This window comes from Micropterus salmoides, unplaced genomic scaffold (assembly GCF_014851395.1).
Source record: "Micropterus salmoides isolate LMB-PRFRI ecotype aquatic unplaced genomic scaffold, ASM1485139v1 Ms_hic_scaffold_9, whole genome shotgun sequence".
Taxonomy (NCBI): domain Eukaryota; kingdom Metazoa; phylum Chordata; class Actinopteri; order Centrarchiformes; family Centrarchidae; genus Micropterus; species Micropterus salmoides.
This window is the reverse complement of record NW_024044681.1, coordinates 19,776,249-19,799,203: the sequence shown is the minus strand read 5'-3', so window position 1 is coordinate 19,799,203 and position 22,955 is coordinate 19,776,249. Positions and strand designations below refer to the sequence as shown.

Sequence of the window (22,955 nt, the reverse complement as noted above, 5' to 3'; positions counted from 1 at the left end):
AAAACATTCAAATCCTTAGACATGAGAAACAAAGCAAAGGAGGAACAAATTTGATCAGTTTTTCAGGGATTCAGCTGTTTTTTCCTAAAAATGTTTTTTTATTTTTTTATGTTTAAAACATGACAGACCTTTAGTCGTTTATTTAAAATTTTTAAAATGAAGCATGTTTTGTACTTTTTATTGAGCACGAACATCTAGATCTTCTCAGGCTGGAGTTACAAATGATTCCTGTTTGTCAAACAGGAGGGACTTACTGTATCAGCACATGATGCTAGTTAGGTTTTCTGTCCAGTGAAGAAATTCACTTTCAAATTGTCTCTATTTGATGTAAATGTCATCGACTTGAATGACAAACAAACAATAAGGATGGATTTGTGAACAATACCTGCTGCAGGTGTGAAAATTATGCTTTAATTAAGCACTGACAGTTATACATATTATGGCATTCTTGCACAGTTTGACTGTGTATGAAAAGAAGAGACACGTAGCATAGAAACTGCGTGCGTCTAAAATAAGGGCTTTGGCAAAATTAACATCATCATAAATGAATTAAGACTGCTGAACTACACACACTGAGCTTTAAGCTCAGACTGCAGGGCTGAGGGAGCAGCGACTTTCACAACAAACCATCAGCTACTTATCTAAGTCTCGCACACCGGGCATTTAAGACATGTCGTTGGCTAATTATCCTGCTCTGCAAAAAAAAAACAAAGAAAAAAAAAACATGGAAAATCATACTTCATCTTTACTTCTGGTGCAAAATGGGATGAAAATATGGTTTAAATTCAGTTGCTCTGTAAAAACATTTACTGAACTGGGACGATTTGAAAAAAGTGTACCTCAGTGACAATGTTTTCACAAATAAGACTCAGCTGAAGATTTAACATGACATTCTTTGCAGCGCAGTATTTAAGACACACCATTGGATAATTGTCTTACTCAAGTTGCCAATCACACCAGAAAAGTGGCTAGGTAACAAAAGGAACACAATCTGATTGGCCGGCTGATCACAGTAAAAAGCATTAACAACACAGCAAACCAAAAGGAAAACAAAACAGAAATAAGGATTCATATATTAAGACAAACAAAATCAAAGTCAAAATGGCAGCAGTCTTTAAGACATGTTCCTCCTCTTGTAGAGGTTGCTGTGGCTGAGCCCGACTTTATAAAAGGTCATGTGGTAAAAGGGCTGATGGGTGGACTGAGTAGCAGAGATGTTGGTTCAAATCCTTAACAGTGAAGCAGCTGTTGGCACCCAGTAATCACACACTCCTCTGTGCTGCACTTATTTATGGTATTTTTACAGGTAGCTCGTCAAATCTAGCTGTCATTAGCACCACAGCAAGTTTCATTTCTACCTTGAATCTTGCATGGTGGGAACTGGTTTGTTAAATGACTGAATTTTTTCTCTGCACCTCGCATTGGCTGAAACAATGATTTTCACACGGGAGCAGCAGTGCAGATGAATGTGAAGCGAGCTCAAAGTAAACATTGGGATTCCTTGAATGGCTAAAATGGCAGCTTCATACCCAGGCATCTGAATCCTTCAGCTGATCGATTAAACGCAGAGGAAGACGAGTGTTGGTGCTGAAAGTGTGACGGTGGCGTGGATTTGGCAAAGAGAAGTGAAAGTGTGTGTGTATGTCTGGTTTGGCTTGTCTGTGTCGGCTGGATTCGGCCCTGTATGAATCCTGCAGCCTCTTCATAATCAGCATTTTTACTCATCATCATCATCATCATCATCATTATTATCATCATCGTCAGGTATTCTTCACATTACATTCCTTCATTAATGACCAAACTTCATAAATAGAAAAATCCCTCATGTGAGATACAGTCAGAAGATGATTATCACACGTTAACTGTTGCACGAAAAAGAAAAAGAAACCAACTATCACTCAAGGGAAAAAAAAGTGGATTCTCTCCAAAATAAATACACTTCCTGTGTCCGTGGAGAGTCATAATGTAGGCGTGGCCGTTCTCCTATAAAAGCATCAAGGTGTACAAAGTCCAAACAACGTATTTCCTTGCAAACAGTCATTGTCTTTGTTTTTTTGTCTGTTGTCTTGCAGTTGTTTTTGTGTTAGAAAGGGCCTGAGTTGGGTTTGTTCCTTCAAATCGGGACAGCTGCTTCCATCCCAGACTGGAGTCTGACTCACACTGAAATCCTCCGCCAGGATCGTTGTGAGTGTGCTTGATTTTATCTCTCACACGCAGTCACACACACACCTACACACAGTCACGCACTCACACCTTTACATGGGTGGGACGATCATTCCTGGGATTGCTGTTGGGTGGAAAAAGAAACAGAGGGAGAAAAGAGGGGTGGGGGGGAGAAAAAACTTTAAAACATAGCCAAATATTTTCATCATCGTAAAAAATTTCCTCATAAATACATCAATATGTTTTCCCATCTGTGCAGCTGTGTGACTGCAGCGACATTTAAAACATCAATAGATGAATAAATCAGTAAATTCGGGCAAGGACACATCATCTAAATTGGCTTAGCGATGCTGCTCACACACACACACACACACACACACACACACACACACACATACACACACACACACACACACACTCACTTATTTAATCCTGCTAAAACAGTTGGCGTATTTTACTGTATGTTTGTGTGTATGCTTGACAGATTGCATCATGTTGTATTTAAACCCAAGGGATGGGTGTCAACATGTGTGAGGCAGAGCCCAGCCCAAAGTGACACACACACACATACACAAGACTGGATAAATTCTTAAATAAATGGTTTTAATTTAATGGTGAGTGAAAACATTAAAGATAAAATTATTCATTTTTAGTACCAGTATGAAAAAATTCTACAAAATATATTGTTTCAGTCGAGCCTCCGTTTTTCCCCTTTTGTCTAATTTGTCTCAGGTAGTCACAAGCAAACACACACACACACACACACACACACACACACACACCCACCACAGGGCAGGTATACTTCCAGTATAAACTGTCAAGAGAGTCGAACAGCTGTCATTGTTGATTGCTCCCTCGTAAGCTGCCAGTGTGTGATCACAGAGTATGTGTGACAGAGGAAAGTGTGTGTGTATAGCTGTAAGTGGGGTGTGTTTATTTCAGCTGTGCTTTGAGCCTAAGCTTTGAGTTCCCACACCCCCACACATGCTCTCTCTCTCTACACACACACACACACACACACACACACACACACACACATAGAAAACCAAGCGCAAAGGCACACACATCTAAACAAAGCCGGTGATATTGAGAAACATATTCTCTGTGCCAAATGTTTTTTTGTAAATAACTAACTTCCTGCCTTTTCTTTGGGAAGACAGAGAGGAGTTACCAGGGAAAAGAATAGCTAGATCTGTGCTGTGGGAGAAGTTGTGGATGGGAAAAGTTCAGGAGGAAGAGGATGGAGTGTTGATGATGATGAGACCAAAGGGGAAAAGACAGACAAGGCAAGGGTGGCAAGAAAGAGAAGTTGGGGGGAAAACTCAAGAGGGTGAGTGAAAAGTCATTCAGAAACAGAGGTAAGACATGTGAAACCCGAGAGACAATTATTATCTTTACTGAAATTAGTGAAATTGCAAATGCAATTAGTCAACAAAGTTGAAGGAAGAGGAACATACTTCAGGTGAAGGCCAGGCCTTGTAGAGAGCTGGCTGTTGAGTACTTGCTAGAGTCCACAAATGTTTGATCTGGTAGAGAGAGTCAGATAGGGACAGAGAAATGACAAAGGAAAGGGGAAAGGCCAGAGGAATAAAAAGAGGACGGGTTAAAAGTCAAGAGAGGAGAGAGGGAAAAAAATATTATTCCAAACAGTGAAGTATTGAAGGAGGTATTAAAAAGCAGACTTAAATAAAAATGTCTTCAACAGTCCATTTTCCATGAAAAAAATCGTGGAGGAGAAAGTCGGGGCGGATGACTCAGCTTTCAAAATGCATGACCATGACACTGAAACTGTGTTCTGTTTCCTGTCTTCAACCATAGTCAACATTGGTTTTAGTTGCAAACATTTCATCATTGTCTCACCACATCACTGGATTTGTACAAGTTTGATTCCTTCATCGCTCTCAGAAAAGAAGACTTAATAGGTGTAGTTATTTTTAAACCTACAGAATTTCATGTCAGTCCAGATTTAAATGTTTGATTTAGAGTTGACTTTAAAGTGAAACCTTCATCTGTGTCCATCATTTATTAAGAAGAAGAGGTAAGAAGTAAGCAGGACCATATCATGGCCAGATTTTTAAGTAAAATACATGCAATACAGTACGAACCAGTACTAATAAACTAACTGAATAATTTATGCTAAATGCTAATGCATTAAACTCACATGCTCACAATTACATCGCATACATACTGATGTTTAGCAGGTATAATGTTTACCATGATAATCATCTTAGTGTAGCATTAAACACAAAGTACGTAAGTAAGATATTGCAGGTATTTAGTATGTAAACCAAAGGATTGGACAATTTGGACCATATTCTGACCTGATACTTTCACAGTGACGATCGTGAATGGGAGGATATATTGTACGAGCTTTGACTGGTGTGAGAGATCAAAAATCAAAAAAGCAAACAATGGAAGGTGAAAACCCTTATTATTCATAACCTATTAGAATTTACCCTTTGCTAAGCCCCGCCCCCCTTGGTTACTGTTGCTAAGTCCGACAAACTGTGGCGCTGCCACTGTCTATTACTGCACTCCCTGGAAAATTTTGTCACATTTGTTGGAAAAAGCGATCTCAGAAAGAAGCAGACAGTTTTGCAGTTGCATTATAAATTTGAAGGTTGTATTCAGGCTGTCAGACTGACTCAAACTGACTCAAACAGACGAGAAAAAAATGAAAGATAGAAGCTAAAGCCTACCGATCACACAGAACAAGTGAACCACCGCATCCCCCGACGATTGAGACAAAAGACGATATGAATGATCAATGATGTTCCTGTAAAGCTGGGTAAGCCTCTATGCATTATCACAATCATTAAAAAGCAGAACAGTAGGGCTTTATTACGTTACACTCAGTAGGAAGTTAGCTAGCTAACATTACATTAGGAACAATCCACAGCCGACATTTTTCTGGATTTATTTCAGGTTTTGGAAAGAGAATAAATCGTACTTCTCCTTTCAATCTCTCTGGGTAGTGACTGTAATTATTACAAGTGCCCCAGGAACAGCGTTTGACCAGATCTTAGAAAAATACAGCCAAAAAAAGCTAGAAAACGACTCTTTTTCCATTAGAGTCAATGGAGCGCAGCCATGAAAGTGTCGGACCTCAGTTAGAGCGAGTCCTATACTGTGCTGTGATTGGCCAGCTGCGTATTCGGGGCGTGGCTTAGCGAAGGGTCAATTATGGGTGAACAAATAGGTTTATGGGGTAAATTGACCTGTTTTCATATTTGATTATTTTTCAAAATTGTATAATGTCTTTTTTTTATATTTCCCTCTGTTACTTTTGAATTGCCATGTTGCTGAAATGTGCTATACATATAAACTTGCTTTGTCCTGCCCTGCCTAGATTAAATGTAAAGGGATCACCAAAGCTTTTACAATTCATCCCGAGGGGTACATGAATGCATGAATGAAATTTCATGGCAATCTATGCAACAGCTGTTGAGACATTTCATTAAAAAAAGAACAAATGTGAACCTTATGGTGGCACCATAGAAAAAGTCAGAGGATGAAGAATGTCAATAGGATTTCACCCTGAAAGTACTACGAATGTCTGTACAAAATTCCAATCCATTTAATGGTTGTTGATATGTTTCAGTCTGGACCAAGATGGTAGGCCAGCCTTAAAACCATTAAACATAGTACCTGCTATTTGATCAGGTACTGTGAGATAAGCGAGAGGAGGAAGTGAAACATAACACGGACTCTAGTGAAAGGATCGTTTCAAAAACTTCACCAGAGAAGCATCATCTGGTGGAAAAGTCCTCCCTCTAAGCTGTCATGGTAAATTACCTTGGAGCCCGTTGCCGTTGGCGCTGGTACAGGAGGGCGGAGGGGAGGAGGAGGGCCTGACCACTGGAGCGAAGGCGGACTTCTGCTTAACGGCCGCCGACACCATGTTGGCCGGAGAGAAGGAGAAGACGCCAGAAGAGGAGGAGCAGTTGGAGGGGAGAGAAGTGGAGGAGGCCATAGTGGGACTGGATGGGACAACTGGGGTGGTGGGAATTAAATATTTTAAGGAAAAGGAGTAAGGAGAAAGAGAGGTGGGATAAAGAAGAAGGGGGTGAGGTTATAGATGAAGGGTGAGGATAAAGGAAAGAAACAGATTATGGTTAATTGATTGAACTTATATTTGTCGTTTTTTTTAGACCGGGGCTGTTATCATGGCCCTTTAGTTCTGATGAAGGGACATTTTAATGTTACAGCACACAGTGATATTTTAGACAATAGTTTGCTTCTGTGTGGCAGCAGTTTCCCTGTTTTAACATGACAGTTCCCTCGCGCACAAAGACAGCTCTATAAAGAAATTTGAGTTTGGTATAAAATAACTTGATCACAACCCCATCCAAACACCTTTGGGATCTCACTGATGCTCTTGTGGCTGAAGGGGATCAAATTTCCGCAGCCAGGTCCCAAAATCTTATCTAATATTGATGCCGGTTGTTTAGGAATGAGATGTTTAAAAATCAAATATGGGTTTAATGTTCATGTGTCCAGACACTTTTGGCCATGTGTAGTATTTTTTTTTATTGTGGCTTAAAAGTTTACTCTGTGAGAATCGACACGTGAAGGTTCCACTTAAGCCTACTCGTCCTTGGTCAAACATTCTTCATTTTACGTCATCATCACCCGTGAAAGAAATATCAGCAAACAAACAAAATCTCACATCTCTCTCAGAACCACTGTCTCCCTCTTTCTCTCTTGCTTTCTGCTAAATGGAAAAGGGATGCAATTAACCAACAGAGAGAAAAGAGGTGTGACTGTCAGATGAAAGGCCGCGAGGGAAGGAGTGAGGAGATGGAGGGAGGGAGAAAAATGGAGCTGAGAGTAGGTGATTGTTTTTGAAGACAGAGAGACAGAAAGCCCCGTGGGGGAATCTCCACACAGCAAATCTAAGACTTTTGCTTTGCGTCCACAGACCTGTGTAGGTACAGTATGTAAGATCTGCATGAATGTATGCAGTGTTGAACACCTGTAATTAAACTGGTAGCGATGTAACTGCATTTTGAAGTAGCTTGGTGGCAGTTTAGCTGATTTGAAATAATCATGTGTTTTCTGACAGCAGATGTAGTTTTTTACCCACAAAGCAGCTAAAACAACTCTATAATAAGTAACTTCAGTACAGTTTCAGGTTCAAGTTCTTTCAAAAGCAAAGCTTGTAAAACAGTTATTTCTCCCCAGGCGTAGCGTGTGATTGAGTGTGTGTGTGTTCATGTCTGTTGAGTAAATGTGCACTCACTAGCATAAGGCGAGTTGGCTGCAGAGCCATTAAGGAAAGTGGGCGAGCCTCCCAGGTTGGTCATGCCGGTGTTGTTAGCGTAGCCGTTCATGGTGCTTGTGACTGAGGTGTAACCGGTCTGCTGAGGCGTGGAGCTGGGCACGTAACCGTGAGGTGACACACTACTGCTGCTGCGCACGAAACCTGCAGGGAGTGTGGTGGAGAGGAAGTGGAGCACATGGTGATTGGACAGTTGGTCAATGTGGTGTGAGCACAGATCATTCATGATAGAAATCTGGCCGTTCTGAGATGGTTAAAGTTGAAAATATATGAACTTTGGAAGGGAGTGAAACGGATAAAAGCTGAGCAGTGGAAGCATATATGGAAGCCAATGAATGAATAAATAACCTAACTTTATCACTGTTTATATTTTTAAGCAACAAGCTAGAGACTTTGTTATGCATTCAACACAATGGCATCAGAATAAGACAGTTTAGCTGTCTGTTATATTACAGAATTTCCACATTATTCTCCACAACACATCCATATTAATGCATTTTCTACACTGCATAACATGTCTTTTCTGTAAAGATGCACAGAAGATTATGATATCTCAACATGTCATAACACCAGGTTTCAGCAACCTGTGTAATATAAACTGTAGTAACGAAGCTAAGAAAAAATGTTCTAAAACATCAACTAAACAAATAAAATATAAATAAAATATAAGGGTATTCAGAAGTGGTGGCTTATCTTTGATGACAAATTCACTGTCATTAAGATGAATGTGCACTATAGTGATAAACACTCTTACCCTGATTGGCCTGCGTGGGTTCGGAGACATTGACAGACAGCTGCCCAGTGAAGGAGTTGACCCCCATCATGCCACCGTGGGTGGAGCCGGAGAGCTGGGTGTGTCCTCGTGGAACGCTGTAGAGAGCTTCTGCAATGTCCGCCGCACGCTTCAGGATGATCTCCTACAGGAAGAGGAAAGCACATAGGACTAAATACCATAAACATGAAAGCTAAAACTAACACACCTTTTTTTGGCTTTCTGTGTGGAAGTTTGCATGTTTGTGTGTTTCTTACCTGGTTGTTATGGGGCAAACCATAGAGGGCTTCTACCAGGTCGGCTGCTCGCTTCAAAATGACCTCCTGAGAGAAAGAGAGAGAAAAAGAAGAAGGCAGAATTAGCCTCAGTTTATACGCAAGAAAATACATATGATTTAGCCTCCTTGGATTTTTTTCCCTTGATGGTCAGAAGTCTGAAAAAAACATTTAAATCCAAATTTACCAATAAATTGAATCAAGGTTTTAGATGCATGTGAAGACATAAAGGCAGATTCCACTTCAGAATCACACATAAAAGTTATTTAAAAAAAATCTCCTCCTTCCTCCCCCAACATCAGCCAACATCCATTTCAATCTCTATTCATGATAAACAAATTGCTCTTCACTCCTTTTAAAGGCAGATTATCTGCTGTCAAGTCAAGTGCTTTTATGCATCTTTTTTGTCTGAATGACATCTTAAAGTGACAGGTATTTAAAATATACTAGGAAATCTTTAAAGTGCTTCTTCTGCTGTGCATTGCTCTTCAAATCTGACCACAGTAATCCAGTGTGAGCAGTCCTATAGAAGACAATCCTTCAGATCTTTGAAGGCAACATCTTTGATCCCCCCCGTATTGATTATTAGTTTTCTTATCTGAAAAGAGTTTGTAAAGGTGAACAACTTTGCTACACGAAGTACTGGATTTAGGTCAGAGGTCTCGTTTTATTCACGTTTGACTCACTTGTGATGGAAGGTGTTTATTAATTACTGCTCAATTTGACGTTTCAATCCTTCTCCTTCAATTTCCATTTTCCCCTTTTTCCCCTCCACTACCTTCTTCTCGCTTTGCATCCATATTGTCTTTATTATTTCCAACCCCAACTAAACCCTCCAGGATTTTCTATCTTCCTCGCCCGCCTACCCTCTCAGTGTCTCCCTCTTTCTTTCTCTGCTCCCACCCTGGGGTCTAAGGTGTCTTGTTTAACAGTTAATGTGTTGTCGTTTCCACAGCGTGAGGCTGCCCGGCGACAGAGAGAAAATTACTCTGTGCTTCACAGTATTAACCTACAATGTGTAACACACACACACACACACACACGGTTGGCTTGCATGTGTGCTGTCCTGTGAGTTTGTGCCTGGTGGAACATATTGCCTCTCCATCATTGTGTGTGTGTGAAGATATGAGAGGTCACAGAGCCAGTCAGCAGTTTGAGTGTGCCTGTCCATGGTGTTAAATTCAATCTTTTACACATTATTATGGCCAGGCTGGCTCTCTTTTAACCGCTCATTATTATACTGGTGAGCTGAGAAGCTGACATACACACTTACACACACACACACACACACACACACACACACACACACACACACACACACACACACACACACACACACACAGAAACCTGATCCTAAATGTCGAGCGGTTCCAGTAAGGCAGTAGCTGATAAACGGGAAGGGAAGATGATCCTCTGGTAACATCATCATTATCAGGTCTGCAGGCTTCTGCAACTACATCACTCAAAGCCTCTGACTGCAGGGATCGATGCACTTTGAATACGTCGCCTGTTAACGTCTTTTCATATTTAGACACACAGACACTCACATCGCCTAATTAATCTCTCCCTGGTTGCATCTGTAAATAAGAAAGTTAGCTTTGTTTGTCAGATGACCTCCTGCTCAACACAAATGAATCATGCTTCCGGCTGCATTGTGTTGATATGAACGAGAATGAAATTGTTGTTGCCAAACTTGTGGACATCATTTATGTTTCAAAATGGACTAAAAAATCTAAAATAATTCGGCTTTGATGTCCTGATGGCCTAAAAATTTGTCAACAGGATAGCCTGCAGCAACAACAAAAACTAATTTAACTGTAGCAAGAAAATTAAATTTGTTTTCATGACTTTTGTGAAGTTGGGGACCAAATTAAAATGGGAGGAGGTGTTGAGCTGGACTGCCTGGAGGTGGTGACAGAGAAGAGGATGCTGTTGGTTAACATCCTGAACAACATCTCCCACTTCCTCCACGACATGCTGGTTGAGAAGAGGAGCGTCTTCAGCTCAAGACCCGCAAGGTGTTGCACCAGGCGGCACAGGAGATCATTCTTGCCGGTGGCCATCAGATTTTTTCACTCATCCCGCTGTGTTGCAGCGCTGACATCAGTGGACTGGGAGGCTGCTGCGGTCCTGCTGGACTCTAACTGGACTTACAATTACATTCTCTGTAACTTCTGGTAAAGTGCAATACATCATGACTTCAACTTATAACTTATAATTACACCCATTTCGCACACCTTACAGCAATTTTCGCACATGCAGATGTTTAAAGGGCATCCGTTTTTACTTTTAAGTCTTATGTTTAGCACTTGTGTTTTGATATTTGTTCTTGCACTATTCTCGTGTGGTTCGTTTGTATACTGCTGCTGTGACATGAGAATCTCCCCCTGGGGATAAATAAAGTAGTGGCAGTGCCACGATAGTTTGAAAATGTTGTGTTTCTTTTTTGTTTTGATGATTTGCATGTCAAAATATGTCTGGGGATAAACTGGGATAATTTTGGTTGAAAGAGTGTTTTTTATGCATTTAAGTTACTTGAAACTGTTGTTTTATTTTAAAGAGTATACTTCATTATAAATAGGTCCCAAATACACATCTACACATTAAAATATAGTCTAGTTTAAACAACATTTTCTCTATATGTAACTAATATATAATCTAAAATACTTTTGAACCAACTTTAGTTCAGTTTTAAGCTTGTGGATTGACCCTCTCCTTCATGTTTCTGCCCATCTATTGCTTCCTGGGTTTACACTAGATTATGATGAATTATGACAGTTGAGTGACAGAAACCAACTCTGAAATGTTTCTTTATTTAATCACATATTGCTGCCATTTTCTTTGATCACTGTAATTGATGTAATAAAGCCTGATTTTACAGCTTTAATCTCTAATGTTTGCCTTGGTTCATGTGACCGCCCTACATCGTCTTAAACTGTTGTCAAATAATTATGGATATACGGCTGACATGTACCCGTCTGTCATTTTATTGTCATGTCTTGTCAGCCTTTAAAAATCATGTTCAATATACAAGCCCTTGATTGAGATTATTTAACTCATCATCAAACCCTTAATCTATTCTTGTCTGTTTCAGATATATATAATATATATGTGTATGCGGACAGAAAGGCCAACTGACAGTCAGACAGAGAAGCAGAAGATGAGTGAAAGAGAGATCTGTTGGCAGTAACAGGAGTAACAGGAATAACAGGAGGTGTCTAGGTGCTTTTACTGTCTGAGTTATGGCCAGCCCTAATGTGATAACCATACATTACACGGGCACACACACACACGCACGCACGCACGCACGCACGCACGCACGCACGCACGCACGCACGCACGCACGCACGCACGCACACATGTTGTATGCATTAGGACCAGGAAACGCCAAGCCCAGAATCTGTGGGGTTAGAGACGTGTGTGATGTGCGTGTGCCAGGCCAGCACAGACATGACACATGACTTATTCCTCCCTGATGCTGATACATTAGCTGTTTGATCTGCTTCTAATGTCCCATTAGGGATGCCGTACATGCAGGGTCACACCTTGCACGGAGATGATGTCATACTTTCCATGTAGGCTCAGAGAGGCACAATCATATACACACACACACACACACACACACACACACACACACACACACATACTGTATATACAAGTATTGACATGCATGGACACACACACATGAACTCTGGGAACATCTCCTACTCATACGTTGTGAGATAGTGTTTGGATGTGTGGTTTCAGATTTCATCTCTTCTCACTGGTGATGTGAACATCCACATGTGAGTTTAAGTGCAGGGGAAGATACAGATATATGTTGAGTAGAAAGAGAGAGAGAGAGAGCGAGAGCGAGAGAGAGAGATTGTTTCATGTCTGCGCATTCGTGCATCACCAGAATTACTATTATATTACATTACATACTGATGATGCTGATGACATGACCTCAGCACATGATGCATGACATCATCAAAATGAGTCGCCCAGAGATGTCAGCAGAATGAGTCACCAGAGGAATTCACCAGTCTAAAAGGTGTGACACACACTGGTCAACCTCTGCAACCTGAATGCTTGTGGGATGTTGTCAATGAGGGCTGCTTCTGTTATGTTGAATAATCACTCTGATTGTAAAATGAAAAATCAAATAATCTATACTATATGCTATGTACCACTTTTTTAAATTCTGAGAAAGAATATAACTAAATGGATCTGACTGTATTTTGAACTTACACTAATGCACTGATATGCCATTGTGTTTCTGTCTAGTAATCACAAATCAAGTTTCCGTTCAAATGTAGCGCAAATTTAAACCACATTTCCAGAAAATCTGCAAAACAAAATGCAAATGATTGCATGTTTCCATCCCCTACTGATATGCGAATATTAGGAGCATTAGGCGCATTAGTTGGATATGCTAATTGGCACGACGAGATGACGTAATTAAAAGAGCACCAGTCAATCACCACCAGTCCTGAAATGATGAAAATGTGGAATTTATGTTTGTTTGTTTATCTTTGTGGGAAACGTTTTCACCTCAGCCAAGTTTCCACTCAGGTTTGAAAGTGCAATAAAAACAGGTGGATGGAAACATGCTTACAAAAGCATACTGTCATAATCTGGGCTCAGGGTGCATGCAGGTATAATCGTCATGCAAGAGTGCAATCTGCAATGACATGACCTTTCATTCACTAAGTTTTAGGAAATATTCCAAAACCTGAGAGGACAGTTATTGTCCTAAGTGCTGTTTTTATCTTCTACCATTCTTCTGCTGCAATAAGGAGGGATCAACAAGCCATGAGAGGTGATTGATTTCTTTGTGCATCTAAAGAGACATTTCTGCTTCTTACTCTCTTAGTTACTGGCCGATCGCCCACACAGGTGATGAGCAGCAGACTAGAATGTAAAAACTGTTTTGTAGCAGAATTTGGCTTTTGATAATTAAACATTTTTTGTTTGTTTAGGTTGACTATATTTAGAGTCAATATTCTTACATTCTGAACCAACATTTAGTACACTGAAAAGAAATTTGCATGAATATTTGTTGCAGCATTCATACTGCTTGTGGGGTATTGAGAAACTGCAGGTCTGGGAGTGTGTAACTAGGGCACAAAACAGCTGGAGTCCTCTGTCAAAAAAAGCTACAGAAAAGTCCCTGATTTTCCACAACAGACTTCCCAGACTGTTCCAAGTAACTTCAAAGTGGTCCCCAACAGGACAGTGGAAACAAAGTATGTGTGTTCACTGTGTACAGTAACTGTATGTGCACATATGGATGGATGCTGAAGGGATCATGGTGACACAAAGTGGCAGCTGAACACTGGTGTGTGTGTGTGTGTGTGTGTGTGTGTGTGTGTGTGTGTGTGTGCGCGCGTTTGTGTTTGTGTGTGGCCAGCAAAATCCCCTCAATGTTCACTGAACAATTATAGAATCGGCTGTGCACTGGTAATCCTCTCATACACTCCACTGCCCCGTCTGTCTGTCTGACTGTCTGTCCGCCTTCTTCATAGCGCCTTGTAACAAACTCTTATAACTTCAATAAAAGGGCTGATCGATAGTGTGTGTGTGTGTGTGTGGCGCTATCAGCGCACACACACACACACACACACACACACACACACTTCACATTGCTCCCACATATATCCAGCATCCAACACAACACAGACAAAAACATGTACAGTCTCTCTCTCTCTCTCTCTCAAACAGGCACACACGTTTTTCTACACTTGTGAGGACCCTCACTGGTATTCACATTCTCTAGCCCCTTACTTTATTTAACCTTAAACCTCACAACTAAATGCCTAAGCCCAGCCTTTACCCTGCCAGGAAGGATATATAACAAGGTTTTCCTCAATGATGGTGTGCACATAGAAGGCTCCACTGGATTTCAATGGAATGAGCTGCTTTTACTTGGGCTCCATTTTGTGAATGGAAGGATTTCCCCTCCAAAAGCAGGACAAGAAACCTTTAAAGAAAAGGATTGTGTCCCTCTCTGGTTTTAAATCACAGTGAGTTTTATTATTACACTTATTATTATTTGTTTTTAATCTTCTTTCAGAAAGGACCCGACACTATGTGGACCGCCTCTCTTTTGTAACCTGAAGTCTGAACCCTAAAAGAGTCCTTTGACAGTCTGTCCGAAGGAGGACCAGCCAAAATGTCCTCACTTTCCAAAAAAGTTCTCCCTACCAAGGTCTAAAACTCAAATTGGTCCTCACATAGATAGATACACAAGTACACACACACAAAAACACACACTCTGGTGAGCAGCAGTAATAAAGTCTCAGGGTTCGATCGACCACATGGCTACACCATGATGAATTACCCAGGAATGCGCACACACACACACACACACACACACACACACACACACACACACACACACACACACACAAACAGATAACATGTATGAGGAACGTTGTTCTCAACAGAGAGCATAATCAGTATGACACAGTTAGCAGCAAAGGGAAGGTAAAACAGTCACGGTGCGTTCAGTGAAAGTCTCAAATGAAAAGCTGTTTGTCATCAGGATGAATGATTTTTGTAAATCAGCTCTGTGGCACTGTTCCTGTACCACAGAGGCACGTGAAGACTATAAGAGAGGCAATAATAGAGAGAGAGATGAGTTTAGGTCCATCACAGTGAAAAAGTCCTTTGTCATTCATTGGCTGCCTGTTGCGATTATCTGAGCTACTCAAAAGTTGAACTACTTTATTATCTGTAGACACAAAATCTGACATTTCAGTTCCTGTGCTCCCTAAGAACATGGTCCTTATCTCGGCATGAAGGAAAAAACTCTGGAAGTTATGAGGCGTTTGGCCCCGGTTTGTCTCCCCATCGTCTGTTGGTTGGATCTGATACCCGATCAATGCATCCAGCTTCTTTGGTTGCATTTCCAGAAGCTTAGTGGTTCTCACTGTAGTTTTGCCTGGAAATATCTCGTGTGACATCATGTTGCTTATAACAAGCTTGACCGGTTATCCATTACCAAGTAAAACAGGCCTAGAAAAGTACAGTGCCAATACTGTCTTTTAATAGTGCTAAAGTGCTTTATGGTGGACTGGGGTCAGAAGTGATATCAATATTTGGTTCTTACGGTATTTATGGACCCACTTAATACAAGTAATATGCTCATTTGTTTTATTTCTCCTGACAAGCAAAGCTACAAAAGAAAATGTGTTGGCTAAAGCTCAGCTAAAGCAGGCCTTTTCATTTTTGTAATGTTACAGTAAATATTGACATATTGGGTATTCTGGCTTAAATTAATGCATGTGAATGTACTGTCTGCAGTGGAGTGGAGTGCAAAAACACAATAATAATAATAATAATAATAATAATAATGATAAGTATAATAAGTATAATTATTGTTATAATTATAATAGAATAAACCAATAAATATTGTTATCTAGGAGCAACCACTTTCTTTCCCACTCTCCCAGAATGCTTCATGGGAACTGACAGCTCAAAATGCAGGTCTGACCAACGAGATTGCTTGGATCAAATTATCCGTTGTATCTGACAAATCTGACAACAATGGTGGTAAAGATTTACTTTTCATTTTCTTTGGAAGGATTACATATTTTCTGTGTGTGTCATGCTTTGTAAATCTCTCACAAATTGTGGAGAGTGCGTGTTTGTGTGCAGTGTCTGTTAATTCACAGGAAAGTGAGTTAGTCCTTTTCCTGCTCTTACTCAGCCTTTACCAGAAGGTGGAACCAACATCACTTATGATATCACACAACTTTGGATTGCTAACGTCATTTCCAGCACAGATTTTTCTGCAAGACTTATTGCATTTATTGGAAGTTGCTCTAAATATAACATGCCTGGTCATCCAGTAGGTAAAAGTATCCCTGATGGGTTGACTTCATTCTTCCACTCCATGTCTGACTCTTACAGCCTTTTGCACAATTTATGTTGTAGTTATGTCATGGTTGAAAAAAACAAAAACACTTTTCAACTTGTCCAATGTCCTTCAACAACTACTCCCTGTCGTGACACAAAGAAATCAGTGATATGGATGAACATTAGCTATTTAGCTAACTCCGGCATATTTACATTGAAGTTTTACTACAGTGTTGATTAATGTGCATTGTCCCTGTTAAATAAATTAAAAAATTAAAAAATTAAAATATCAGAAAAGGAGGAAAAATAGTTCATGTCATGGAAGGAACCGTAACTCTGTATAAATTGTGCAGCATTGTTTAATTCCCTATTCTTACAAATCAGCATCAATTGTCCTGCATGTTTTAGATCGTTCCCTGCTCAAAGACAGCTTCAGATCAGCTTGTTATCAGGAGGAGATTTTGAAGTTCATAACAAGCTGAATTTGAATCAGCTTTGTTGGAGCAGGGAGCAATCTAAAAAATGGAGGACAAGGGGTACTCCATGACAGGTTTGGGAAACCCTGGATTAGTCACTTGGCAGATATCTAATCTGCAACTATTCTGATAATAGATTAATGGTATCAGTCATTTTTCACGTCAACCCTCACGACGCTTTCCTCGCGTGAGTACATTCGCTGCAAGTATTCACACACAATGCGAGAAGGCATCGAATTGTAAATTTTCAACTCACACGAACGCCTTCGCGTTGCCGGGACCGCCCCCTTCACGTCGCTTTTGTCGCCCGACAGGAAATCGTGGCTCTACACGTCTTTGCATTGACTTTGTATGTAAACTCACCGCCCCGAATGCTCGCTTCGCTTTTGGTCTGAAAGCACAGTTAGGCGCTACTTTCTGTGTTGGCAGTGGATGCTAGCAATGGTCATGAATCTTGAGCTGAATCAGCCAATATTACCCCCATTATGTTCATCCTGTTACCCACTATAATGAACAGTACACAGTTTACTGTAAACAAGCGAAGGCACTAAATACTCATGACTATGAATCCACATACTTCCAAAACATTCGAGGTGTGAAGTTGAACACGTTCCCACAGTGATAACTCTCATTACACGTGATTGCTAACACATGTGCAGGAGCCAGGGTGTCGGCACGGCCGTGATGAAATCGCGTCATCGCCATATCATCACATCATGACCAGCGCCCATTCTTTGATGATGTCACAGCAAATACAGCCAATCCTGGATTAGCTCCAATGGGGATTGGGGAGCCAATCAACAGCAGCTGTTTGAAAGGTCATGACCCTGCCCACCCAGATAGGCAAGTTGAATCAAGTCAACTTGGTGAGCTCGCGCACTCTCACTTTGAAAAGTCACCCTGCATGTACAGATCTGGATGACAGGGTTTGGTATCAAAGCTGAGCTCATCGTTTGGTGCTAATTGTTTACATCTGCTGATCCTTTAAACATGCTGCTTGATCTCCAGCTGATAAACAAATAATCAGATGTGACTCTCTGATCCGGAGAAGATTCAAACAACTCACCCTGTAAATGGGTTTAAGCAGCTCACACACACACACACACACACACAGACAGAGTTCATGAGAGGTAAAAACACAACCCACAGGAGATTTGAAAACACATACTCTGCTCACTAATATAAAAAGAACAAACAAATGAAACGTAAATACAAGATGATTTTGTTCTTAGTGTTTTGAATTAATGTGTGTACATCTCTGTGCACTTGTTCTTTGATAGCAGAGCGAGTCAGTGTAGCTCAGTGTAACTGAGAAGTTGCAGGTTTGATCTCTCTGAGAGCTACAGGATCTGTCAGGTTGAAGCAGGAGACAGAGCCTTGCTCATTCTAGGTTCATTGGCCAGTTAAGGCATCAGACAAATGTGCAAGAGGTGAATGTAGATAGTTTCTGTACCTTTGGCAGCCTCTCAGGGTCCCCAGGGTGCCGAGGGATGACCTTTTGAAGCCTCTGGAAACCGTAGTCGATGGTTGGCTCATTCAGTGCTGCAGAAGACAAACAGAAATGGAAATAAGGGTGATGAGTAAAAGGAAGAAAGAAAATGGCTGTTTTATTGTTTAGGTATTATCCAGACAAGTTGTTTTAAGATCTTATGAAATAGGCCTTTTAACTCAAATGTCTCGAAAACATATCCAGTGGTGGACTCATGCTGCATATGTGGGTGTAACTAAAAAGTCATTGCAAATATTTGCACAAGCTCACCTTTCTGTCAGAACTCCATAACTAGTAGGCCTTTACACTTAAAATGTATTTCGTGGAACCTTTGAGTAAGTAGAGTAGATCACAGTGCCACAACATAACAATCTAAAAAGTTGGAAAGAAGTGAAAGGTTAAACTGCTATAGAGTAATAAAGTAGTAATATTTAATGTGCTACACATAAATTGTGATTACCTTATACCTTATTATAATTATCATAAGCAATGAGTAACATTTAAAGAAGTGGGCATCATTTTTGACAATTTGTAGGCTCTATCTTATGACAGCGGTATCGCTCATGTTAGCTTTTCCCAACTTAAACCTTCAATGATATTTTATGGATTATAGCCACTTGAGGACGTTTTCCACAATCCCAGTTGCATCCTGTCACAAAGTTGCGGTGGTTTATTTGGCACTCCCTTGTTTTCACTTCAGTGAAGGAGAAACATGTACGATAAGATTTTCCTTCATCCTTTTCTCTCTTTCCACCGTCTGCCGGTTCTAGAAATTTCTGCCTTATCCTCTTTTGTAGTGTAAAACAATGAGACTGGCCAATGAGCCTTGATGGGGAAGAGCGCTGATTCTCACTTCCTTCACACAAAAAACCTGAAAATAAATATATATAAAAATCAAAATATGCAGCTTTTCTTGTAGGATTGTAAGTCACTTGTCTGTCTACACATTTCTTTGATGCAAAACCAGACAAAGTCTCATGTTTGGGAGTATGCGTGTTGTGATGACATCCTCTCAACCAAAGATACAGAGGGCTTCCTCTTCTTCACCCTCCTTTCTGCCTTATCGATTTCAGCTGGTTTATGTCAGCTGTCGTGTTTTAAAGCTTTGCTGTTCTTCTTTCATAAAGAATATGGTAGCAGATTATTGGTGTAAAAAATATTACACAGTGCGTCTTTAATGCTGTTGGTATTCAACCTGAGCCTGCACACATGATAAACAGACACAGAATCACAACATCTGTGCTAATCAGCGGGGGGGCATCTGAGTGGTGAGGAGAGAGGATGACATCCCATTTTGTGACATTTTGTTCCCAACCACCACGTTGGTATGAAGTAGGGTTATTTTTTTCTAAAACTGTGTTGGAAAGTAATGAACCTGCTCAGCATGAGCTGACAGAAGCCTGGTGGTTAGAAGGGGCGGGCTTGTGAATGAAAGGTCGGCAGTTCAAGATATGACTGGGAAACTGCAACTGAGGAAAGCACATCTCTCAGCACTATGGAGATTTTCACTGGATTTTCTCTCAAGTGAAGCTGCACAGGTTGTTTTGGGAGGTGGCCGGTGTGAAAATGTGTGAATTTTGTTTTTTTCTTTCTTTTTATCTTTAAATGTAAAGATATTCCATTTCACATTTATCAATTTATAACCCCCCAACACCTATGGCTGAGCCCTCATTTCATCACATCAGTCCAGCATTTTCTCAGTATTGATTAGATTTAGCTTTAAGGCTTTAAAAAAACTGTAATAATTTGAGAGGATTCCCATATGTCAAAATATATAAAGAAAGCATCACCTTTAGCATGAATCCATAATGTATTTCAAACACCCACTGAAGAAGGTGGAGGGAGCCTCTCGGGTACGAGTTAAAGAGTCAGTTCAACCAAATTACAAATAATATTTTCACACTTATCTCTAGTGGTATCTACATTAGTCATGCACATAGTTTGGATTTTTTTTGTTCAAGTTTTGAGATATCTGCTGTCATTGTAATAAAATAATTCCGTCACAGAATCAAAAAAATACTAGAGCTTCACCTTAAATGTAAATCAAGAAGCTTTATTTTGTCTGTCTGTGGTGCAAGACTTTATAACTGAAATATGATAAGGGCGCACACTTTCTTAAAGGACACTAAAAACTCGAGTCTTGTGGGTAAAACTTGAGACTTCCACGTAGACTGTTGAAGGAGTTTAGTGTGATGCGGCTGAAAATATTTGGTCTGAACTTGCGACTCAACTTGGAAAATTTTGATTCAGTTACAGTCCTACTATATACCATGAGAGGTAAATGAGGATTGACCTGGTAGAGTAACTAATGCTGTCAAAAGCATCTGCATGATAATAACGCTGCAGGTATAATCTTAACAGTTTTAAAGAATGCTTAGTGTTCACCGTAATGTTGCAATTATGTTCTTTGACAGTCTTTATCCAATCAATATGTCAATCAAGTTGGCCTCTGAAAGCTATGTCAGTCAGAATGATGGTTTAAAGTATTATATGTGTGTCTACATTTGTGTAGACACACATATTTTTTTTCACCTCACTGGTGATCCTCCTAAGCTAAAGATACTGTGTGTGTGTGTGCGTGTGTGTGTGTGTGATGTCCAAGTGTGCAGCTGGAGTGATATTTGGTACTTTCCACTTCCAGCACTGATAAATTACTTGCAGCTGAATGTCTCATGTGTTGTTTGCTAGTTTCTTCTAGCTTGTGTGTGTGTATGTGTGTGTATTTTATATGTATGTCTGTTTTATTATCACATTACACCGTTTCTGGTTTCTGTTATGTCTCTCAATTTGTTAGCAACATAACTTCATAAATTGTGAGCTATAAAAATATCAGATGTTAATCTGTCATGAACAATACTTCCCCCACTCAGAGGAAACTTTGTTTTTTAAAATTCTGGACAAATGATGATTTATATATGATAATTACATCAACACAATTGGTCTGGAGGAGGCAGGCCAAGGAGAACAGAAAAGAAAGTGAAGCAAGGGATAGATGGAAGAAAAAGAAAGAGACTTAAAGAATAAAGTTCAGGTGAGAGGAGAGAAGAGGTGAGGGAAGGAGAAAATGAGAAGAGAGCATCTGTTAAACCATCACCAAAAAAAGATAAAGCTAAACTCAGTTATGGTTGAGAAAAACAAAACTACAACAGCTGCCTAACAGTCGGTGGGATATCAACTGTCAGAATTAACTGCCAGTGTCAGATCCACTCTGTACATCTCTGGAGACATTTCTACAATACCAACTCTAATAACACACGCACACATGCACACACGCATGCACACACGCATGCACACACACACACACACACAAACACACACACACACACACACACACACACACACACACACACAGTGTCTAACAGGATGACTTAGAGTGGTTTCGATGCCTTAAGCCTAAAGTGTCTCCAACTGACTCTTTATTAATAGAACACAGACTAGATGTTCCTTAAATCATTGGACGATGTGCGAATGTTTCTGTGCGTTCACTCGTTTTTGTAGGTCTCTGTGTATGTGTGCGTGTGGACTCGCACCAAAAGAACAGAAACGGAATTAGTACCAGTGCAGCGAAAGATGTCCAATTAAGCCATCCGTAATACCAGCAATAATCCATTCACCGATCCCACTGACACCCACAAACACCAAATACACGGGTCTTCAACCTTGTTGATGGGTTTCCTGGAGACGCTGTTTTGAGATGTGAGCTCAGATGGGGCAGAAAACTGGAAACAATATTACAGATATGCTGAGAGGAGTTGAAGAGAAGTTGTGCAGTAAAGTGTGCACACTGTAAAACAACTAGAACTGGGTGGAAAATATTCAATACCCCAAGAGGAAACATCCCTTCCAGCACAGAGTATATGATTATATGAATTAAATAATTTATAAGCATGCGTGCTCTCTTTAGTTTACACACTGGGTCAGAGCCCATGAGCCTCCAGCTGTTTGACTCCTGCTGAGAAACTCCCAAAGAAAGTCTCAACTCCCCCAGCATCCAACCTTAGTTAAGTGTTTTCTACGAGCATATCTATGAATGCTCTTTAATTTTTTCACACGCATTTCCCAAAGCGCTCTCATGAGCAATAACATGCTTGTTTTAAGTCTGTCTTAAAGCAATATTCATATGCCCATACGCACAGTGAAATAGTAAGTGGACGTTGTATTCATTCCTCCTGGCTGCAGAGTGGTCCCTTTCTAACGCAGTTCTACTGGAAGTGATGGGGAGCAAAGTCCACAGTCCTTGTTCTCATGAAGTTCATCTGAAGCTAATAAGAGGCTTCAACAGGTCTGCGTAAGACAAATCAAGGGAGCATCTTCCAAAGTCCTTTTAGTACAGAATTTCCTTTTTTCATTGAAAGCGTTTCCTTGCTTGCCTTGATCCCCTTGAGCTGCTGGGAGGGAATTTTGTCAGTAACTTTGGAAGATACCCACTCGATTTGTCAAACTCAGACTGCTCAAACTTCACATTAGCTTCAGAATTAGGACTTTTTGCAGAGAGCGGGGACTGCTTTTGATCTCTTCATGGCCAGTGTGGAGAAAGAATGGCTCCAGGGTCCAGGAACTCTTTGAACATTTTCACGTGAGTATTGTGTTAATACAGATGGAACCTGTCCTTTAATATCAGCTGTCTATGGTGCTGAATGGAATGATGAATACACTA

The 22,955-nt window shown here is 40.4% G+C and overlaps 1 protein-coding gene across 5 annotated transcripts in view; it reads right to left on the bottom strand.

Annotated features, from left to right (window-relative positions):
* Positions 1-388: 388 nt before the first annotated feature.
* Positions 389-22,955, bottom strand: part of LOC119895379 (transcription factor COE1-A-like) — an 86,766-nt gene continuing 64,199 nt past the window's right edge. For 3 of the 5 annotated variants that reach the window (XM_038708476.1, XM_038708473.1, XM_038708474.1), the window contains 7 exons: positions 18,263-18,351; positions 8,474-8,539; positions 8,199-8,361; positions 7,406-7,588; positions 5,959-6,156; positions 3,621-3,689; positions 389-2,287 (listed from right to left, as the gene is read on the bottom strand). In XM_038708476.1, coding sequence (XP_038564404.1) covers positions 3,622-3,689; positions 5,959-6,156; positions 7,406-7,588; positions 8,199-8,361; positions 8,474-8,539; positions 18,263-18,351 — 767 coding nt within the window. In that variant the 3' untranslated portion in view covers positions 389-2,287; position 3,621. The remainder of the gene's footprint in view (positions 2,288-3,620; positions 3,690-5,958; positions 6,157-7,405; positions 7,589-8,198; positions 8,362-8,473; positions 8,540-18,262; positions 18,352-22,955) is intronic. The other 2 variants (XM_038708477.1, XM_038708478.1) reach the window with 2 other exon arrangements.